We start from the raw sequence: 23,603 nt of genomic DNA, 5'->3' as shown, positions 1-23,603 counted from the left end.
ATGTGTTTAGATAGGAATGGTAATCAGGTTGCAGTTGACTGATAGCGCTTCCTCTCAAAGCCCTTTCAGCTTAACATGCTATTACTCTGTCTGACAGCCTAGCCTGGCCGGGGAGTGCTTTACTCTCTCTCTGTGTGTGTGTGTGTGTGTGTGTGTGTGTGTGTGTGTGTGTGTGTGTGTGTGTGTGTGTGCGTGCGTGCGTGCGTGCGTGTGCGTGCGTGTGTGTGCGTGTGCGTGCATGCGTGCGCACACGGTTCTCTCAGACCGGTAGATAAATAATTGAATGCGTAATGTATTTTGACTCAGCGAAGCACTTAGTGCTCATTGGAGGATTTAATCATGTGAGTGCCGCACGGCCCGCTCTCATTGGAGGGTTTAATCATGTGAGCGTCTCAGGGCTTTCTCTCATTGGAGGGTTTAACCTATTCACTGCGTGAATGCATACATAATCCAGCCTCTGCCAGCGAAATCAGCGTTTTTCCTTACCTTTCAACTGGCCATAGAATATTTAGCCTCAGTCCGATGGAGCCCCCGATCGTTGGAAAACATGGAGGTATTTCTGTGTTTTCCGTGGAAAAAAACTTTCAGAGACCGGACCCTACCGTTCTCTAGATAATGGCCGTTGTATATATCCTGTTTCTGCCAAAAATCAAGGAAGTAAATAGGAAATCTGAGAAAAGGGCATTTTTCCAAATCCAATAACCTGGAAGTGAATGGGGATTTTAATTTAGTATTTTTTTCGATCACATAATTTCTGTTTCAATGTGTCACAAAAGTTGACTCATATATTAGCTAGTGCCATCTAGTGTAAAAACAGAAAAACTGAAAAAGAGTTCAGAGACGTCTTTGGCGCTCTGGACTTAACTTGTTGACTGCCAACACTCTTTTTCGATTTGTCGTTCCCTGCGACGTTTTCGGAGAGTTTTTCACTAACCTTTGAAAGACCTACCTATAGTTCCACACTGACAGTGGTGGCTCAGGGGTAGAGCCACCACTGGCAGAGCGGCCAGATGGGATCCGCAAGGTTCCCAGTTAGATCCAGATCCCGAGTTAGTGCCGAAGTGTCCTTGAGCAAGACACTGAACCCCTAATTGCTCCCGATGAGCGGGTTGGTGCCTTGCATGATTTCCTCTGCCATTGGTGTATGAAGGTGGCACACGGGTGAAATCATCCAGCAAGGGCTTCTGACAGTAATATGGGGGCGGGAAGCCTTGCATGCAGCAGCCCAAACCACTAGTCCCTTTTTGGAGCTGTGTGAAGCACAGGCTCCCTATACGTGGCTGTGTGGGTCTGTGTGTGTGTCTGTCTGTCTGTCTGTGTGTGTGTGTGTCTGTGTGTATGTAGCCTGAACTTCCTAAACTTCGGCACGCCACTAGTCCCACAGTTTTGCCACCACACACTCGCGCCATATGTCAAATCGACCGCCTTACTCGGGAATCGTGGGCTATTACTTTTCTAAGAGAAAGGTTCTATAGTTTAATTGATATTAATTTATTAGTGAATTAATTTTCCCCATTGACTTATAATGGGAATCGCAAAAACTCACATTCAATTATTTGTCTCTCGCAAACCATAGGGGCTAGAGTTTCAAGACTTGGAGAGGAGGTTCATAATGATTTCAAGGATTAAATAAAAAATAATTGTGTCATTTGGCCGCATGGTGGCGCCATAACACCCCACTTTACGTTTTGGCCTGTAACTCTTGAACCGTAGGTCGGAAAATTAAAAATATTTTTTCCCTGGATTCCTTGGGTCATGACGCATCTCCCCATATAGGCCACGCCCATTTGCGCCATGATAGATTTTCCGCCATCTTGAATTTTCTCCAAAACACACTTTTTGCTCCTTTTCCTACATATTTTCTTCAAATGTCACAAAAATCGGTACACATGATCCACACACACACACACACACACACACACACACACACACACACACACACACACACACACACACACACACACACACACACACACACAGCTCCACTTCACACGGGTGTGATTTTTATATACTTTATTGAGTCAAGAACATGTAACATTCCCTTTAAATGCCTTTTCATTTCATTTCATTTTACATATCCTTACATGTTACAGTATGTCCCTATGTTACGACATTTTGACCCATTTCTTTTTTTAACATGTGCAGACCTTCACCTACCTAAAGCACACAACAAAAACAGAGCGAAAAGGACAAAAACTACATAACCTGGGAACACGCCCCTATTCATTTCCTTTACATATTTGTTTGTTTTCATATTCCAAGACGGACCCACACATAGACAAAACTAAGATATGAAGACATTTTTTTTTTTATGGCAGTCCGTCGCAAAAGCAGTCCCCACAACACTTACTATTCTGGCCCCCTGGTTTACAACTCGGACGGCGTTGAGTCGGCTCAAGTGACCTTCGCAACGCTCGACACGGCAACTCGCTGGCTTTAGCTCGCTCTGCGGTGTCTCAAATGGCTCAAGGTTGCTTGAGACGGTGCGCCTCCGTCATGGTCCATAACTATACTTTATCGGCAAAAAGAAAGAAAAAATAAAAGTTGTCTGCAGTGGGCATAAAAAAAGTGGCATAAGCGGGATGCGAACCTGGGGGGGGGGGGGGGTGCGTTGGGAGTCTAGTGATTAGCGAGCCAAGCCACTGAGGCCGGTGCCAACTTTGCCAAGATGGGGCATTCGGTTTTATTAGAATAGGACTATGCCCATCCCCTGTAAAAAGAAAGACACCCCGCCAGAACCCCACCCAGTAGGGGAGGGGGGCGAGGTATTCAATACTTGTACTTCTACCCTCATGAACGGGCCGTGCCTGTCTGTGGACCATGTGGGTCAGTGTCAAACGCTATGTTGTTACTGTTCACACTGATCTCTGCACTCTCGTCTCTAGGACAGTGGTGTGATTAACTTTATGTGCAACATTGTTTTCTCACTCAACAAACAAACAAACCAACATACAGTTTGTGTATTGAGTGATTGACAATTTAAGGACTTTTTAATACCTCTAAAATGACAAATTAAATATTGTGAAATATTAGAGGCGTTGCGAGGCATTGTGAGCATGTAGATCTGCTATTTTCACAATCAAACCATGTTATACAAAATGTAACTGTTAGTACTCGTCAGGGTGGGGGGGGGGGGGGGGTCCCCAGTTAAAATCTGATTATTTTGGGGGTCGCAGCCTGAAAAGGTTGAGAACCACTGCTCTACTCTAGGCCAAGAGTTCCTAAACGTCTCCGGCCGCAACCCCCCAAAATCATATCAACCATATTTTGTTTTGAACTGGGGACCCCCCCACCCTACAAGTGCTTGGAATTGTACATTTCACTCTTGTACTGCGAGGTGCAGTGAGCTTTGTCTATTTTCACAATGTTTGCCTGTTTCTTATACGTAATATTTGACAATTTGGCCAATGTCAGTCTTATAAGTCATTCAATTGTAACTTTAGAAATGTGCAGCTACATACACCTGTATGTTTGTTTACTGTCGAGCGAGGAAACAAAGTTTCACATTAGGCTAATCATCTCATCCTGAGCCCCAGTTTGGGAACCGTCTTGGGTACAGCTTAGGCATGAGAGGAGAGGAGAGGAGAGGAGAGGAGAGGAGAGGAGAGGGCCAGAGGTGTGAGAGTACAGTAGGTGAGAGGAGGAGAGGAGAGGTAGAATGTAAGGTAGCTGGTCAGAGGAGAGACTGCTGTGGTCTATGAGATATTAATGAGACACAGACATACATTGAGGCCAGGAGATTTAAGTAGGTCTGTTCCTCCTCCTCCTTCTCCACACCCCCTTTCTCCTCCGCTCCTCTCTCTCTCTCTCTCTCTCTCTCTCTCTCTCTCTCTCTCTCTCTCTCTCTCTCTCTCTCTCTCCCCCCTCCCTCTCTCTCTCTCTCTTATTCAAGCATTTAAAATCGAGGAATTAAAAGCAATCCGTCACATAAGGTTAGAGAGGCTTCATCGGACACCCATTTAGACAAGAGCTTTGACAGTCATTCAGATCTCAACAACATGGAGGGAGGGCCAGCTCCAAAAGTGGCATTTGGCATGTGCGGCACAATATGGCAGATCTTGCTCAATTAGGTCCTTTATGCACGCCTCATGAATACACATGCCCGCACGCAAGCACACAAAGGCAAATGCCTGGATGAACTGGACATTTGCTAATGCCCCCTACACACACACACACACACACACACACACACACACACACACACACACACACACACACTGGTTGTGCAGCATTACTAAAACAATAGACCAATAAATGACATATTAGCACCCATGCATTTTAGCATGTGGCACGTCCCAAGAAATTACAAAATACAAAACCATCGAAAGAAACAACCTTAAAGGTGATACACTATGCATTTAAAAAGTATTTATGTCATATTGTTTATGTCCCAAAAACGTTTTTCAAAAGGTTTGAGGCTAAATTACCACTCCTGAATAGAGAGCCTCTCTCATTTTTGAATGGCTCTCAGAGCATTTCAGCTGCAGTACCACCTTTGGCCTGAACTGCGCCACCCCCCCAACATTTTTGAAAAAATATTTTTTTTTGGGAAATGATGACGTCACAATCGGCAGCAAATCTGGACAGCCTGTTTTGAGAACCCGTGGGATACTTGTAACCTTCGCCTTCTCAAAACCAGAGAAAGACACAACGGTCAGAAATGGGACTTTGTGAGGATAGAAGGTGCTAGTGGGACCCCAAAAAAAGGTTTTAAAATAGGAAAAGTGAAATTTCATGGTGTATCACCTTTAAAATCCATAACCTTCCACCAGGGATGTTCCGATGCAGCCAGGGAGCTGTGGATATGTTAATGTTACCCCCCCCCCCCAGAATATTGTATGCTGGGGTTTAAGTGGTTAGACTGTCATTAATGGTGAGAAGCCAGTGATATACTTCTGTATTTATGCCACATTTACAACACACCAGTACCAGTGTTACAAAAAAGAAAAGGAGAAAAAAAAAAATGTTTTGACACCTGACACTTCATCATTTGTTCGATCGGACTTGCGCTGTTATGACTGCGTGGTCATATTTTGACACATCTGCTTATTGGTTGTGTCTGTGTCAGGTATTGGTGTACTGTCTGCGCGCTGTGTATGCAAACAGGCCAGACAGCAGGCCTAGATGAGATGACTGGTTGGTGTGACTGCTGTGTATGCATTATTATTATTAGGACTGGGATTCGTTTAAGAAAATATTTATAACTAATTATAGGCTTTGTAATTCATGTTTCATTGCTTATAAATATTTGATCTGAGAAGCATTTTGTTATTATTATTATTTTGAATTAAAATGCATTTTGGTATACCGGTACGACCCATCCACTGGGTCAAGCAAAGAGCTCTGATTGGCTTCTTCTCCCATTGCGTGCACTGTGGTTTGCTGTCTGTTGGTTGGTGCACCGGTATGGATGCACGGTATGATTGGTGCACCTGAAACATGTCCAGTGAGAAAACTAAGCGCCCTTATATTGCGTGAAAACAATTGCCTTATTTTTCTGTAATTCATCGAAATTAACCAGTTTTTTTTTTATTTATGTTTATTCAACTTTCAGCATGATCACAGATGTTTAAAAAAAGACAGGTGCCATTAAAAAACACTGAATTATTTTGCTGATTACAATAAAAATCATAAAATCATAAAATGCATTTGCCTATCTAAAAGTCCATATAACCTAAAACTAGACCAGGTCAACCTGGTTGTGCCAGACCCCCTGTCTGTCATCATCATTTATGACATCATACCTTTTGTAGGCATGTCATCATCATGTCATCATCATATATACCCTTTATATAGAAAAGGAACAGACCGACATTTGCTTATGTAGGCCTACCCATTTCATGGGTCTGGCAAACACAAATCTAGAATCCATTATCATTTAACAGTCCCATCCCTAATTATTATCAGTGTATGAATACACTGATATCATTGGTGGGGTAACTTGCTCTTCTTGGCTAGTATTCTGCTTCTTCACATCTTTGCAGGGATTGGCCGGATACGACGGTGTGATAAATCGCATGTGAGCCCTGTCGTGGGATGATTCCTGTGGTCGGATCTGCGGTGGTTTCTAAGTTGGATTGATAAATGAAGGCCTATATATTTATATTCGACCAAATATGTGTACATATGATTCAGTGTCCTGATTCAGTGTCCTGTATATTATATTATTGCCAGACCCATGAAATGGGTAGGCCTACATAAGCAAATGTCGGTCTGTCCGGGTTTTCTATATAAAGGGTATATATGATGATGACATGATGATGACATGCCTAGAAAAGGCATGATGTCATAAATGATGATGACAGACAGGGGGTCTGGCACAACCAGGTTGACCTGGTCTAGTTATATTATTCAAGTAAAGCAGTATAATTTATACTGCATCACATGACACCGTCGCTTGCTAAAAAGAACTGCCGTTAATAGCTATCCTTTTAGGTAGTCAACCCCCGTTGTCTACAGAGTATACATTTGGCTTAAGACATTGCAGAAATTGATCTGGTGATCATTGTGGGCTCACTGAAAGGCCAGACAAGTATGTTATACCAAAACTTTATATGTCAAGTGTATTCTCCTCAAAAGAATTACCGACAGTACAAAGGCAGGGCCCTTAGCCAATGAGGAGCAGCGTTCTTGGTGACATCACCACCAACAAGTGTGACCTGATAGAAATAACAACAACACGTGGGCTCGAGACCAGTACGTTATATCAGTATGTTATACCAAAACTTTATAGACCAAGAGTATTCTCCTCAAAAACATCACCCACAGTGAAAGGCAGGGCCCTTAACCAATGAGAAGCAGCCAAAGGGTAGATCTTTGTGCCCACATGGGGTTCCATGCGAGCCCACGCTGTTTCGTAGGAACAGTATTTCTAGTTCCTTTATAATAATCACAGTAAAGCGCTCGTTTGTCACAGGCGCATATAAAGCATACAACTGCAGATGTGAGGGTAATTCCATGGCGTCGGTCCAACAGAAAAAGGATACTGTAGATCATCTGAGGTCACACCGTGGCTGTTAGTTATTGCTCTCCAGAAATCCTTTGCAGCATCTCACGCACTGTTCGTACACCTTTTCAAAGTCTTCATCACTTCCATAATAGGGGTCTTCGATGATCAACTGTTTCTGAGGATCATATGAACCGAGGAGTTCAATCTTTGCTCTGCAGTTTTTCACAGAGTTGGCCTTCTTTTTCAGGTCGCTCAAATTGCTCTCGTCCATGCACAGGATGTAGTCAAAGCTGATGAAGTCTTCCTTAGTCACCCGCTTGGCCACGTTTCTCATAGGCACACCATGCCTCTTCATGCAGGCTTGGCCACGGTAGTCAGGAGGGTTGCCTACCTCATAGGTGGAGGTGGCAGCACTGTCTATCCTCCACTTATCCTCGACACCAGCATCTGCTACCATCTTACTGAAGACTGCTTCTGCAATGGGGGATCTACAGATATTGCCCAAGCACACAAACGAGACTGACTTGCTACTGCCGGATGCCATGTTGCTTTGAAGGGTCCTGACTCCTGTATGTAAATTAATAGTTAGATATTGTGTCTTGTGATGTCTGACGTCATAGATCACATGTCAGTCTCATGTGGACTATGACGTCAGAGTCAGACATGATGTCAGTCATGTCCAAAAGTTTAATGTTTTCATTTTCCCTTTCAGGTCAAGGGGGAAAATTAATTAACTAATAAATTAATATAAATATATAACTATATATATTACGTATCTCTTTAAAGAGGTGGTGCCATAGTTTTGTACTTTTTCTGTTTTTCATGTGTCTAGGAGGTTGAAAGTGGGCGGCCGAGCTTCTAGTAATCATAATACCTGATAATCATGTTTTATGGCACCACCTCTTTAACAAAATTAGAAGCACACGGTTCCCGGTGAAGCCGGGTCGATTTGACATAGGTCTATGGCCAAAACTGTGGGAGGAGTAGTGTGGCAAAATAAAGTTCATCTTGATTGATTGACTGAAGATTGATTGAAGAATTTATTAGAAGTTTGCATAGGAAAAAGTACAGTTTCATGACAGTATACATCACTGGTACAAGGTCAACTAAAAGGAGATCCTATAGCTTATGAGACATATTTATAGTTAGATAATAATTGTACATACTGTAGGAGGAGCATGGCTATCCTGATTCTGATTCAACACTTCTTTGAGTGCTTTATTTTCAGCAAGCTCAAAACAATGTCCCAAGTGTCCCTGCATTTGCACGTGACTGTTGGCAGCCAATAGCATTCCTCTGTTATGAACATTTTGTCTAATGGGCGTCTATGGACTAATGCAAATCAAACTGGGGTTCCTTCAAATGAAAAGGTTTGGGAACCAATGTTCTACTGGACAACACTTTCATACACAGTGATCACCTGGACATGCCGTAAGCATGGCGCTGGGGATTTCGTAGGACTTGCCATGATGATCAATTTCCCATAGGGGAATCAACAGGTATCATCTTCCCCCCATCTTGCCCACCCATCCCATCGGCTTTGCAGATTGGCCAAGCTTCACCTTGCATTTATGTTTCCGTACTAATACAAATAGAGTGAGCTAATAGTGTGTGTAGAGCCCAATATTTGTAAGCAGTTATGCATCACTGGTGTGTCAATGGTTATACTAGCTATTCAGAGGATTCCGAGGAGAGGACTCATTCATTTATAGAACATGTTTTTATAATTTAGGCATTTAGTAGTTCTCCATTTATCCACAAGGTTGTGCTGATGTTGCGTTGGACGGTGCACCTGAGAGGAGGACCGGAGAGAAGCCACCACACAGCGGTGACGGTCGGGCACAAGGTGTACTCGTTCGTGGGGAACTGCAAAATGAACGACAGGGGGATCCCAGTCCAGCTGCGGCTTGCCGTCCTCAAAAAGGCTCCCTTCATCGACGTGCACATCTTCAACACAGTGTCCTTGCGCTGGGCGAAATTGCCTCTGGTGACGACGACCGGACGGGGAGAGTGCCCTCCTGAGGTGCCCTCCATGCGCGAGGACCACACGGCCGTGCCGATAGGAGACGCCATCTATGTATGGGGCGGGATCACGTCCTCGTGGGAGTTCTGCAACGTGCTCTACGCGTTCGACGTCGGCGCCCACAGGTGGTTCAAGCCCAGGGTGTCCGGCACTCTTCCGGAGGCGAGGTGCAGCCACTCGGCCTGCGTCCTGGGGAAGGTCATGTACGTCTTCGGGGGATACAAAGGCCTGGCCGGATGCACCAATGACATTAACACGCTGGACACCTCCACGATGGTCTGGTCCTTAGTGAACGCCGGAGGCAGTCCGCCGCCTGCTTTACAGTTCCACTCCGCCACCGTCATCGGGACGAGGATGTTGGTGTTCGGGGGCCGCGGGGACGAGGACGTGGACCACTACAGCAAAACCAGAGTGTTTGACACGGAGACCAGTCGCTGGCTGAGCGCACAGCTTCCTTCTTCCGTGCCGCGGCTTCTCCCAGAAGGACGAGAGAGTCACTCTGCCTTCGCCCACGGCGGAGAGCTGTACGTGTTCGGCGGCCACAACCCTCTTCTGAAGCGCATGTTCAACGACCTGTGGAAGTTCAACCCGGAGACATTCTCCTGGAGGAAGGTGGAGACCAAGGGGAAGGTCCCGTGTTCGAGGATGTCCCGGACGAGCTGCTGCGCGGTGGGAGACCGCGTCGTCCTCTTCGGGTCCTCCTTGGAGCCGTGCACGCGTCACCACTTGTACATCTTAGATCTAAGTTCCAGTCTGAAGACGCTGTGCAAGCTGGCGGTTATCCAGCACGGTCTGGTGCAGTTCGGGCTCCCGCATGACATCAGGTGGGAACTGGCCGCCATGACTGCAAACAGCTACAGGTCAAAACTACACCACGTCCCACCGGAGATGGAAACAAAACATCCCACCCGGTGTGACGTGAGCGGTGCTATTTATGAATTAGTGTCATTAAGTGTCCCGCGAAGTTTGGCCAATGTGACCCCGGCCATACAGACAGACAGATGTGGGCCAATCAGGTGCTCCGAGTCTCGGGACAAACAGACAGTTGTGGGAGCAGTTAGTACTGCTCCAAAAGCATCGAAGACTGGAAGAGAACAAGTTCCAGGTAGTGGAACAGAAGGAAGGCAAAGACGGGGATTGCCCACAAGGCCGACATCTCATTACTCCGACTACGTGGCTACGCGTGCGGTTAGGGTTAAGGTTAGGGTTATGGATAGGGTTAGTGATGGGGCGAGTCGGACCAACGCAACGGTGGAGAAATGCGCCTTCAGAACAATGACACGGCACCGGGAAAGACAGAGATCACTTCCTGTAGAAAGGGCTCTATGCATTCTAAAGGGAAAGAAAGAACAGCACAGGAGTGTGGTCAGTGTGATACCAACCAGGAACTACACAGCACCATACAGGAGAATAGACAACGCTACTGCCAACTGAACTGCACCACGACACACATGACTGCAAAGGAGAACTTTAAGGATAGAAACTTCTCTAAGAATAGAAACTTCTGGTCCCAGTTCATCTCCACCAGGAATTAATGTCAAAACAAATAGATGCTTTGGGTAAATAAATCTCACCTGTGAGAAGTGAGTGGTGCAAACACGACACTCCTTGTATGTCTACCTATTGTAAGATTTTTAAAAGACTACCCTCTCACTATAATATTTTAAAGACTTTCCAAAGACTTTAAATATTTCAGTGTTTAGATGTGAGATGCCTCTAAAGATTTTGGAAAGACTGGTTCAAGATTCCCTTTTATTTGACGAAATAGGCCTATACTAGCCATGTGTTCCTATGATTCGATCTCTGACTAGCTCCAAGACACACGCACACGCACACGCACACATGCGCACACATGCGCACACGCACACACACACACACACACACACACACACACACACACACACACGCACACGCGCACACACACACACACACACACACACACACACACACACACACACACACACACAAGCTCTGCCCTCTCATTCACACAGCGTCTCTCCTCTCCATATTTTAGCCGAATACTTTCTGACTGTTATTTCTGACACTGTTGAAATTGCTATATAGGCAAAACACTATTGTTCTGAACCTGCTTTTTGTTAACCTTTTCAGTTCCCAGTGGAATCCTCACAACTCACATCAGTGCAAACACACTTGCAATTCCGAAGAATTGCATCTCTTTAGTGTGGTTGCTATGCAACGCACAATTCAATTCAATTCAATTCAATTTGATCAAAGTGTCAAATCACAACAAGTTATCTCAAGACACTTTACATATAGAGCAGAGACCCCACCTTGAGCAAGCAAGCCTCGACTGTGTCGGGGGACAGAAAGAAAATACATGTAAAATATTATAATAGTGTAAGATAGTATTAAAAACAATCTCGGACTGAATACAATAGTTTATTGTTATATAAACTATTGTATTCAGTCTGAGATTATTTTGTTTTGCCAGCACAGTGATCCTGTGTTTTGTAAACCTTATGATGTTATCTGGGTTCTAAGGCTGCACAACAGAAAAGTGAAGCTTTTGGACACGCTTCACTCTCTGTTGTTACTTGACATCATAATATACTGTATATTACCAGTAAGATGCCCTAAAGCAGGGGTCTTCAACGTTTTCAGGCCAAGGACCCCTTAGTTGAGAGAGAGATGAAGGAGGGACCCCCCACAACCTTTTCATAGATTCCATATAGTTTCATTGTTTGACAGCACAATCATCAGTGTATTTTGGATTCATGACAATTTGTGTTTTCAGATATTTAAGCACTTGAACTGTCAATACTTCATAAACTTGACCTTTCACTCTATACTTAGTCTGTTCTTTTTCCCCTCTATACCAAAGCTCTTTGCCGAAAATAGCCGATCTACAAGCTCTCAACACGAGGCGTTGTGAGCTTGTAGATCTGCTATTTTTGGCTAAAGTTCTCATGATATGGACGTTATAGTTCAAGTGGTTGATATAAGAAAGAAGAAGAAAAAAACTCTATCACACAAAGATTTGAAGGACCCCCTGTAGTAACTCTGATGACCCCCTAGGGGTCCCGGACCCCCTGTTGAAGACCCCTGCCCTAAGGGCACATGGGCGCATGCATCCGCCTGGGTGACAGCAGACTGCTGGGTGAGCACTGGTGCTTTGTCATGGGATTGATTTTTCTCTGCGTCCTAAAATAAATATTGACACTTTTGGCTACAGTGAGAAAAAACAGTATACAGTGAGAAAAAGAGTGCCAGACAGGATCTGGAGGGTTTCATACTAAGTAGCGACCTACGGTCGCAATACATATATGGTAAGACAGAATTCAGTTCCCAGTGGATTCCTTGCAACTCACGTCAGTGCAACCACACTTGCCATTTCACAGAACTGCACCTTTCTAGTCTAGCTTTTATTTAGTTTTCATAAAGGTAGTCGACAAACATTTTCCGTCATAGTTTTAGTCCACGAAATCATCACTACAACAGTGCATGACCATATAAGGACTTCCACCATGGCCCGTGTTGCGAGCATACAGTAGCTAGACTTCGTTTTTCAGAGGTGGCCAGCCAGTCCTCGACCAATCAGGGTAGATAGAGTATGGCCGTAGTTATGTTATGATGTTTAGTTATGATGGTCAAAATAAAAGTTTTGAGAACCACAGTCGCTCTGAATTAAGAACATCTGCTAAATGCCTAGATTGTAAACTACTGAACTCATAAAATGCCACAGTCTCGTAGTAAATCGTATCATACATATCCTGGAGTTGGAGATGTAGGCCTACCGATATTCAGGGATTGGGTCTAATGATCAAAACGAGAACATTATAATGGTGTAAAAAATCTATAAAAAACTAAACATTTCCACGCTGTAAGGCCAGTAAGGGACAAGATGACCCCCGGCCACTTTCATTATCACTGAATACACCTTTAAGGGGCTAATCATCAGCTAAAATTGGCTCAGCAAACTCAGTAAACATAACACTCTCCCTCCTATCACCACCACAGGTGTGAAAAGCCTGGTGACTCACCAGGCCTTTCACCGGCGAAGAAGCTTGCAACATCCTCACGGCAAAAAAAAACAAACAAAATGAGGCGGAAAAGGTTGTGTCAGCTGTGCACACACTCGGTAGGATTAGCGTAGTTTATGAGGATAATCTGCTGGATGTAGGATACTGGATTATTGCTGTATTCATCGCTCAAGACAGATTTTCAATGCATGAGGAAAAAAATGTTAATAACGAATGCATTCCAGATTGTGTCTGGTCAGTCTGTGGACCGTGTGTCATCATCATGACACACGGTCACACGTGTGTGTGTGTGTGTGTGTGTGTGTGTGTGTGGGTGTATAGATCAGCTGTTGTCGGGGAAGACATGGTGTACAGGGAAACAAGAGCAGACCAAGTACAGAGCCAACTCGTATCAGGATTACTCAGGAGGATGTATAGTGTTTCTATTACTATCCAAGGCGCTTTACATAGATTCACCCATTCACACACACATTCATACACCGATGGCAGAGGAAACCATGCAAGGCACCAACCTGCTCACTGGGAGCAACTAGGTTCAGAGTCTTGCTCAAGGACTCTTCGACACTAACTCTGGGGGCGCCCCCGTGTTCTAACAACGGTTTCTCTACCCCTGAGCCAATGCCGCCCCAGTAGTAACGTTTTTAGTTTTTGTTTGTTTTTAACATTAACCACTTAAAGGGATATTCCACTTTCAACAGGGAAACACCTTAGGGCTTTTCTCCCCACACACACAAAAATAATGGATGTTTTTAATGCATCTATCATGGTTAAAATGGAGTTTGAAGTTAAAATGGGTGTGTGTGGGGAGAGGCCCTGGGCCTGGAGGGCCTGGTAATATTTACATCAAATATCTAAATATTGAATCAAGCAAATTAAAAACGGTTCAGGGTGTGCATAAAAGCCTGATTAGACGATAAAATTACCAAAAGTTTTTTTGAAAGTGAAATATCCCTTTAACCTTATTATGTATCCCTATTCGGAGGGAACATTAGCCGAAAACAGCAGATCTACAAGCTTGCAACGCCTCACGCTAGATGGGCTATTTTCAGCAAAGAAAGATGTTTTTTGAGGCGGGTTTAAGTAGTTAACAGGCTTTGTTAGGGAGGTTTGAGAAGGACTGTATGAGTACTATGAGTTTGTCACATTCGCCCCCGGGGCGTTGGTCAGAACACAGTTGACAGGAGATTGAAGATGGGTTTTATGGCAGCTTTACTGGGTTATAGGCACAGTCAGGTAGGCAAGGCACAGTCAGGTAGAATACAGGCATGGGTTGCAGACAGCACTGAGTGCTACGGATTAGTGAGTGTGGTTCTGCAGTAAACAGATGGGAGAACAATAGCCAGTATTATTAGCACAAATACCATACATGCAGTAAATATCACCACATATCACATTATGGCAATAATATAAAATAGTAGGCATTCATATCCATTACACTGACTGAGGTACACAAGTATATGGTTAGATATGACTGAGTTACTGTACCATAAACATCGTGACTACTAATTGAAGCCGAGGCCGAATTGGGCCGAATCGCATGGATGAGCCCTGACAGCACATGGTTGGTGCTACAGACTCCAAATTTCGCACGCAGATAGCTCAGACCTTTGCCTACGTTCTTAGCTAGGCCTCGACTCGACCCGATATGCGGTTTTCCGGAACCAACGCTAAAGGTTCGGAATCTCCATATGCGGAGTCCTGACTACTAATTGAAGCCAATGGACACCGAATCCGAATGGCCCGAATCGCATGGATGAGCCCTGACAGCACATGGTTGGTGCTACAGACTCCAAATTTCGCACACAGACAGCTCAGACCTTTGCCTACGTTCTTAGCTAGGCCTCGACCCGACCCGATACACAGTTTTTTGGATCCGGCACGAAAGATTTGGAATCTCCATATGTGGAGATGACATCGGGCTGTTCCGGAGCAAGCGCTGACTCATTGTGACATGACTTCATAAAAGGCTCTGACATCACATACGCTAGATGAGTCAACTAAAACCTCTCTGAGTGTGGCATAAACTAAAGTCTTTCTTCCTCTCACTTCGAGGTGAGCAAAGTTCAGGGTGCTCTTCAGAGCGGTTGGGTTCAGGGGAATTAGCGGGCTGTGCCTTTAAGAGAACCAGGTGAATAATGTGGATAAGCCCGGGCAGTTCCCTCTCACGCTAAACTTAAATAATAAAGGGGAATAAGGAGCCCAGAGGCTAGGGAACTCCGGGGCGCTCTGTAAGTAAAGTAAGGTGTGCTGTGTCTGCAGAGATCTCCATATATGGGCATAAGTGGACAAAGGCAAACAGATGGTCAAAACGGGTCCTATGACAACAGGTATAATGGGGTTTGCATTAAAGGGTAGGGCCGGAACCGGTACTGTGTCAGCAGAGATCTCCATATATGGGCATAAGTGGACAAAGGCAAACTGATGGTCAAAACGGGTCCTATGACAACAGGTATAATGGGGTTTGCATTAAAGGGTAGGGCCGGAACCGGTACTGTGTCTGCAGAGATCTCCATATATGGGTATAAGTGGACAAAGGCAAACAGATGGTCAAAACGGGTCCTATGACAACAGGTATAATGGGGTTTGCATTAAAGGGTGGGGCATTCATTCCCTATTTTAAATTCGGCACGCGTGTTTCCCGCCGCAGCAGGTAGTCGGGGGCACTAACAGATGCAGAGATCTCCATAATGGGCATAAACGGACACAGACATCAGATACAGAGATCTCCATATGGCCATAAAATGGATGCAGACAGACAGATACAGATATCTCCATATATGAGCATAAATGGACACAGGCAAACAGATGGTCAATACGGGTCCTAAAGAGATCTCCATATATGGGCATAAAATGGACGCAGACAGACAGATAACTCCATATATGGGTATAAATGGACACAGGCAAACAGATGGTCAAAACGGGTCCTACAGAGATCTCCATATATGGGCATGAAATGGACGTAGACAGACAGATATCTCCATATATGGGCATAAATGGACACACGGCCAAACAGATGGTCAAAACGGATCCTATGACAACAGATATAATGAGGTTTGCATTAAAGGGCAGGGCATTCATTCCATATTTACATTGTTCCCGAGTTGGCCAGGCTTCTAGTCAATATAATACCAGTAACATACAGGCTGCTTAAGGGTCAGGTGTAAACCAGTAACTAATAATAATAATAATGATAATAAAGTAGACACAGGGCCGACCGCAACTAGCCTCGTACCCGCCCTCTTCCGGAAACCATTTCATTTGTTTTCCTGGATAACGGAAGTTGGTCGTTTACTAGGCTAGACCGCAACTGCGGGACAACACAAAATGGCAGCGCCCATGGAATACACCTGTCCAAACTTACTGACCACAGACAGAACTGAATGACATGCTGGATAAAGTGATTTACCTCTAGTAACATACAGTATTGTACATGCCAGTCCCAAATACACTCTTACATGTTACATGACTTTGTATCACAGATGAGCTATATTGCACATGTGCTCGGGCACGTAACATGGACGCTGACATGAAAGAGAGTGATAAATCAATCAATATCAAATAGACCAGCGTCGGGGGCCTAAATAACCATACAAACAGGCAGAACTCTAATAAGCATGGTAATATTAACCAATAATTCACTTCGACGATCGTCAGCGACGCACACAGGCACGTAGTGCTGAACAATAATACACTTTGTAGGCGAGCGAATATATGTGGCTGTTATTCACCGCTACTGACATTGAATGAAAGGGTGAACCATAATGCAGTGCGTCTTAAGGTGGCGCAGATAAACAGCGCTCACCGTTCTTAAGGTGGTAATTATTAAGGTGGCCAGTTTGATACACTTTTTAACAGGCTTAAATAGTAACTACACATTAAGATGAACTTTAACATGAATCCAACACATCACTACACAATGATAGTGCCGAGGCTCATCTTTGTTGTCAATCAAGTCTATGAAACCATATGAGATCAACGAAACATTTTAGACTGCAACACAAGTGTATACAATATGTAGTGGACAGTGGAGGTCCTTTGGCTCAAAAACGAAAAAAAAGACCCCTGCTGTATTATAATATGTACAGGAGCCTACATCAGCTGAACCTATGGGCCACAATACAAACATGGCAAGGGGCCAGTTGATAAAATCATGACAACATCAACGATACTTGATAACTTCTGTCTTTCATTGGCACTTATATTGTCGATCTTAACGACTGACAGTGTTTTCTGGCAAATTAAACATAGTAGTGTTGAATTTGCATGAGGTGGTAAAATGAAAGTGCCGATTCTCTGCATCAACTTTTCGGCGCTTGCTGAGGCTCACCTTTGCTGCTGCTCTGAATGAGTGCACGCGGTTTCCCCTTCCTGGATGATTAACCCATTCAGGCCTAGAATTATTGAATGCTTTAACCAGTGGAAAAATAGCAGATATACAAGCTCACAGCGCGGCACCGAGTGCCGCGCTGTGAGCTTGTAGATCTGCTATTTTTGAAAAAGTCGTAAAAATGTGTGCAAATCTTTGAATATATGTATTTTCAAAGCGAACGTTTGTAACTCAAATTTTGCTTCTGGGGGGTCCCTGGAACTAAATATGTTGAATGGGGGTCCGTGGCCAAATAAATATCATTTTGGGAGTCCTTCACATGCAAAGGTTTGAGAACCACTGACATAGTAGTCTCTCAAGAACAGACTAACTGAGCTCCATTTAAGTGAAAAGGACCTTTTCTTTGACGATGGCTGGCTAGATTGCTGACATAGAAACATAGGTTTTTCAAAAGATCTTTGAAGGATTCAAAAGACACGTATAGAATCGAGTCAAAATTCAATTTTTCACGATTTTTCAAAAATAGCAGATCTACAAGCTCGCAGTGAGCTTGTATATCTGCTATTTTTCAGTAGTTAAAGCATAAAATAATGATACAATGATGTGTACCCGTTCTATAATGTAATAGTAATGCAATTAAAGGTAAGATAATTACTTGATGTTTTGTTTTTATTGATTGATTGATTGATTGATTGGTGGGGCTGTCAAAATTGTGCCACGGCCGGAACTGGCCCACGGACCTGAGTTTGAGTATCACTGACCTACTGTATGCTCGTGTTTTGGTAAATAAAATGTCAACACTTTGTTTTAGTTTGAGACAGAGGAGGAAGTCAGTGTCATTCCGATGTGGTTCTGTGGGTACACTGTCTCTCTCTCTCTGTGTGTGTGTGTGTGTGTGTGTGTGTGTGTGTGTGTGTGTGTGTGTGTGTGTGTGTGTGTGTGTGTGTGTGTGTGTGTGCAACACATATCTGTTGAATCTTTGCAGGTGTCAACTCTCACCAGTCTCATTCTGTCTGCCTGCTGTGCCCTAGTCTAACCGCACACACACACACACACACACACACACACACACACACACACACACACACACACACACACACACACACACACACACACACACACACACACACACACACACACACACACTCACACACACTCACAGCACAGTCCCCGAATGCCTTGTTATTTGCTCGAGTTCAGAGAAAGGAGCAAAGATGATGATGTGTTTCGGTGTATGGAGTTAATATTGAAAGTTAAGGAGGTTAGATTGCTGGGGATTGCAATGGAGGAAACATTTTTTTGGGCTACCATAGTAAATTCCTGGGGATGACAATCGTTGAAACACTTTGACAGTGATAATATACAGATCTAAAAAAAAAAAAAAAATATATATATATATATATATATATATATATATATATATATATATATATATATATATTGTGTAAATGTACATTTTCTTGACACTTTACAAATTTGACACTTTCATATGTTTCCGCAGTCAGTTTTATCTGGGGGGTGCAAAGATCTTTTACACAATATTCTCTCATGGCGTGCCTTGCTCAAGAATACTTGGTTTCTGACAGACACACATTGGCTGGGATTTGAACCTGTGACTCTTCAGTTACACTGTAACTCAATGACCGAATGAACTGTTACAGGATGGCCTGACTAAGCTCTGGGTCAGTGGTTCTCAAAGTGGGGTCTGGGTGAGGACCCCCAGGGATTTTTGAGGGGGTTCTAGGGGGTCCCTAGCTATATTAGTTAACATAGGATATAGCATCATTATCAATACTTTTTATTATAATGCCAGTCTCCAGGTATTGTTCAGAATATGTCTGACATTGATTTGACCAATTTCAGAAATAAAATGTGTACACTGGAATAGACACCCTCACAACTCTGAGAGTGTATGTACCCCAAATGGACCTGTCGTGTCCATTTGGTTCCATTTGTACACTTTCAGAGTTACAGACCTATAAGCCTACATTTGGAAACCCTTCAAGGAACCCCGATGGTCCCTCAAGCCACTTTGAGGACCACTGCACTGCTATACTGTACATTTAGGACTAGCTTTTTATGCGTTTCGGCCCGCTCACCTTGTATGCCCGTGGCAAAAACTGAATTTTGATAAAAAAAAATCCATGATGACCCCTGCAACCTGCTTTTCATAGCAACAAATAAGGGGACTGTAGTAAACATTTTGCTGATCAGAGTGTTTCTCTGGTCTTAGAAATAAATAGATCGGCAAGTGGATTTGTGAGGTACTGTCAGGGATTACCGATGACTTAGTTTAGGCAGGGGATATTAATTCAATCTGGGAATAAGTTCCTTACCAAGAAATGTCTTCACCAATGTATTTTGTAAAGGTGTTAAGTAACACTTCTAACAAAGTTTGAAATTCAATATCCTTATAGAGGAATTTTTGACAGCTGCTGAAAGTTGGGGTCCCTTTCACAAAAAATGGTTTAGTGATGACATGGCAGGGCTCAAAATTAACTTTTCTTTTTTTTACCTGGTAGCACTGGTGCTACCAATTTAAACATTTAGGAGCACCAGAAAAGATTTAGGAGCACCCAACAAAATGGAAGGAGCACCAATATGTTATCGACATTTTTAGATAAATAAAAATAACAACATTATAAGATGAAATGGTGAAAGGAGCATGTAAAATATATTTGTAGGCCACCTCTGTCCCTCATCCATCCATGTCATCAAAGCGACCGAGGTATCAAACATCTCCAGATGAGAACCCTCCGCTGATTCGAATCACAACTTCATCTGTTTTGTGTTAACTGTGGCTTCATAGCCTATTTGTATAATATATTTAGATTTTCTAAGCTATAACATTTTTGCAACGTAAATTTGTGAGGGTGTTTGCCATTTACATTACGTTGCATTTAGCCACTCACTTCAAATGTGGACAATTAATGTTATCCACATCTGAATGTTTACAGCATTTTTTTAACTAATTGACCTCAGCAGCTTGCCTTGCTCTCACTCACTCTCTCACTCACTCACTCACACACACACACACACACACACACACACACACACACACACTGCTCACATGCTACTTAAAGCAGATTATTTTGGGGTATTTCTTTTCCTGTATAGTACAGGTGGTAACCAATCCGTTCCCCCTCCCGGCCGTTCGCCCTCATTTCTTTCTGCCGACCTCAGGCTCACCGCGCTGACCGCTCAGTGGGGCGTTTTTTGTATACTTGTATAATTAGTTTTGCAGAGGATAAGATGAGAAATAAGTTTAGGGCTAGACAGTTTAGAGTTACCAGCCCTAACCCTAACCCTAACTAAGTACTTTTCCTCCACTAAAATTAATTGAAAACGTAGATTTTAACCGTTTTACTGAGGTTACGTTTAGGAATAACAGGCAGTGAGGCAGAGACCATGTACCGTTCCGCCAGATAGACGTCCAAGGCGAACGGCCGGGAGGGCGAGCACACTGGTATTCGTATAGGCTAGTGTATAGTAAGTGAATGGGTCCCCAACTTTCAGCAGCTGTCAAAAATTCAACTATGGATATTGCATTTCAAACTGTTACATGTGTTTCTAGACATCTATACAAACACATTGGTGAAGAAATGTCTTGTTAAGGAATTTATTCCCAGATTCGACATCATTCTGATAATATTCCCTGACTAGTTATACAGGTTGACCAATGAGCAGTGGTAGAAAAACCCTCCTGCCTACAGATCTCCCCTCACTGCAGCTGGGAGACTTTGAGGGGTGTGGCACTGGCAAAGTCCAAAAGGAAGGGTCCTTCCTGTTTGGGTTGAAAGGTGGAGGGGATGACGTTGTAAATGCCCGCCGGAACATGGTCTGCCTCCATGTAGCAGAAACCAGACCTGTAATCCCCACTGCCCTTCTTCAGTACGCCTGCCACTGCGCCTGGATTCCCCACCGTGGACACGGGCACCACCTCAAAGCCGACGTTGTACTCCCTGGACCCTCTGAGCTCAATGAGCAAGGGCCCCGGTCGTTCCAGATGAAACTGATAGATGGGGTTGTGCAACCTGTGCTTGTAGGAGTCGCCGTAGTAGCCACGGCCTCCCGCGCTGGCCCCCTTCCACTGGCCGTTGATCCGCTTTGCGTGCGTGAAGGTCGTCGGAATCTTGGAGAGGGTGAACTTGCATCCGGAGTACACCCGGAGCGTGTAGTTGATGGTGGTCTGCTTCTCGTACTGGGACACCACCAGGGTGAAGGTGTGTGTCGCCGCGCCGGTCAGCCTCATCTTGGTCAGGTGGTGGGGGCTGTTGATGTGGACACCGTCGATGTAGGGAGGGGGATCGGAGGGGTAGTACACCTTCCTCCCGCCTGTCTTGTAAACGACGAGGGTGATGTACTCCTGGTTGTGTGCAAAGTCGTCCTTGTGAATGACGTGTCTGGTGAGCAGCACCCACACGGCCGCGCCCCCCACCGGACACCGGACCTCCAGTCTAAACTGGGGGTTGTTGGCCAAGCTGTAAGCGTCCTTCACCGGGCCCTGCATCGCGTCCCAGCTACCATGGATGCAAGAGGACTCGCCGAACAGGCCGGGATTCCAGTTCAGGGAGATGTTGTCGTAGTGTTGACACAGGTCCTCCCAGGTTATCCAGAACACGCCGTTATCGAATTTCCGTGCCTTCCTGGGATGGAAGTTGAGGTACTTGAGGAGCTCGGGAGTCCAGCTCTGCCCGTCTCTCTCGCTGAATCGTCCCTTCCATCGCAGGTGGCTCCATGGGTTCTTTAGCTGAAAGAAACGCGTCCCCTTGTGGTCCCGGATGTCCAGGACGGCGTAGGCATGTGTGGGCACCAGACCCCACCTCTCGCCCTCCTCCTCTGTCATCGCCCCTGTCGCCGCGGTGACAAGGACATCGCCGCGATGGAACCTCTGGTACAGCATGCGGAAGGTGTCGTCCTTGCTGAAGCACTGATCGCGCGAGTCCATGGTGATGCGTTCGGGGATCCAGCCGGTAAGGGCGTGCAGGTCGGTGTGGGAGGTGGATCCGGGGAAGTCGTAGCCTCCCATGACCTTCATGTAGGCCTTCTCGACGAGAGAGACCCACAGCTCGTTCCTGTTGCTCGAGTAGGAACACAGCAGCTCCCCGTTGACGTCCGCAGGCAGATAATCGTCTATGATCACCTTCCTGGGAACGCCGTTGATATGAAGTTTGACCATATACTTCCCACAAGGGTTATACCACGGTTGCCCTCTGCGGTTCTGGGGGTAGATGATGCTGGTGATGAGCTTCTTGTTGAAACGCCTCTCGTAGGCTGCGCTGATGGCCAATGAAGCCACGAACGAACAGTCAGACACCAGCGTCTGTTTGACGCTGAAGCCAGACACAGACAGGATCATGGTGGGGTTATAGCGGATCTCGCTTGGCCGGACCCAGCGAGAGAAGGCAGCTTTCTGCTTGGGCGACAGCGCCAGCTTGCCCATTTGGTCCGAGAAAGGGAAGGGGAAAGCAAATCTCTCCTTCAGGTCTACATTCATGAAGGGAACGTAGGCTATGCTGTTGATTGTCGATGTGCTCCTGAGCACCTTTATCTCCTCTGAGGTGTACCGTTGGCCCTGAGGCTCGCTGGACTGGACTGCCCGAACCGACTCGGGCCGATTTTGAAGGGTGAACTCTGGCCTGAGGGGGAAAAACCGACGGACCGGACCCCCGGAAAGAGAAGTGCTGGGTCTGGCCCAGGACAGTCCCGGCCTGTCCCGAGGCCGGGCTTGAGCCGAGTTGGAAAGGGAGTCTTTGAGCCCCTCCGCTCGGTCTAAAGCCTGGCGAGCCAATTGCTTCAGTTTGCCCTGGAGTGCCTGGTCCGAGGTCTCTTTGGACGTCTGGATGCACAGTTCCACAGCCTGCACGTAGAGCTCGACGGCCTCGTCCCCGTTTCCCTGTTCGTCCTCGTCGAAGGCCTGGGTGACCAGGAAGTGGGCTCGCTCCAAGACCACCTGCTGCCGCGACTTCAGCGGATCACTGCTCTGTGCCTGGACAGCATTATGGAGGGCTTGTGCTCTGTCCAGATACTCTGTCACCTTATCCTGAATGGACTCCAGCTTGGACCCTGCCATGCCCGCATAGATAAGGGCTTGGGCTGCCTCCTTGTAATAAAAGACAGCTTCGTTGTGTTTTCCATTCTGGTCACAGGTGACAGCCGTTTTAGCAAATCTGACGGCGTCAAGCTCCAACGCTGTGCAATCCATAGTGAAACAAATTCAGCCGGAATAACTTAGCAAATAGGCTAGCTGGCTAACAAGCTAACTGAAGTCAGTTTTTATATAAGGTGACATTACACACTGGC

General features: G+C 45.2%; 3 protein-coding genes across 4 annotated transcripts in view; 1 reads left to right on the top strand and 2 right to left on the bottom strand.

Annotated features, from left to right (window-relative positions):
* The window catches only part of mboat2b (membrane bound O-acyltransferase domain containing 2b), a gene marked incomplete at both ends in the record, with an annotated part of 68,888 nt that overhangs the window by 19,694 nt on the left and 25,591 nt on the right, over nt 1-23,603 (top strand). The window lies entirely within an intron of this gene.
* On the bottom strand, nt 7,017-7,505 carry LOC308300307 (low molecular weight phosphotyrosine protein phosphatase-like; the record flags this gene model as incomplete). Its single annotated transcript, XM_080744125.1, has 1 exon — nt 7,017-7,505. The coding sequence occupies exon 1, from the start codon at nt 7,491-7,493 to the stop codon at nt 7,017-7,019; it is 477 nt and encodes a 158-aa protein (XP_080600251.1). The 5' UTR covers nt 7,494-7,505.
* On the bottom strand, nt 21,022-23,505 carry LOC308301369 (calpain-7-like; the record flags this gene model as incomplete). Of its 2 annotated transcripts, XM_080745334.1 has the most annotated exons (2): nt 21,022-22,837; nt 23,060-23,505. In XM_080745334.1, 2 exons carry the CDS (start codon nt 23,503-23,505, stop codon nt 21,022-21,024), a joined length of 2,262 nt encoding a protein of 753 aa, XP_080601460.1. The 2 variants fall into 2 exon arrangements, with proteins under 2 accessions (XP_080601460.1, XP_080601459.1); XM_080745333.1 differs by having other exon boundaries at nt 21,022-23,505.

The sequence above is a fragment of the Nannobrachium achirus genome (genome assembly GCF_963921795.1).
Source record: "Nannobrachium achirus genome assembly, chromosome: 16".
Lineage (NCBI taxonomy): Eukaryota > Metazoa > Chordata > Actinopteri > Myctophiformes > Myctophidae > Nannobrachium > Nannobrachium achirus.
Note: the sequence above shows the minus strand (reverse complement) of the source record. Positions and strands in the feature narration are given on the sequence as shown.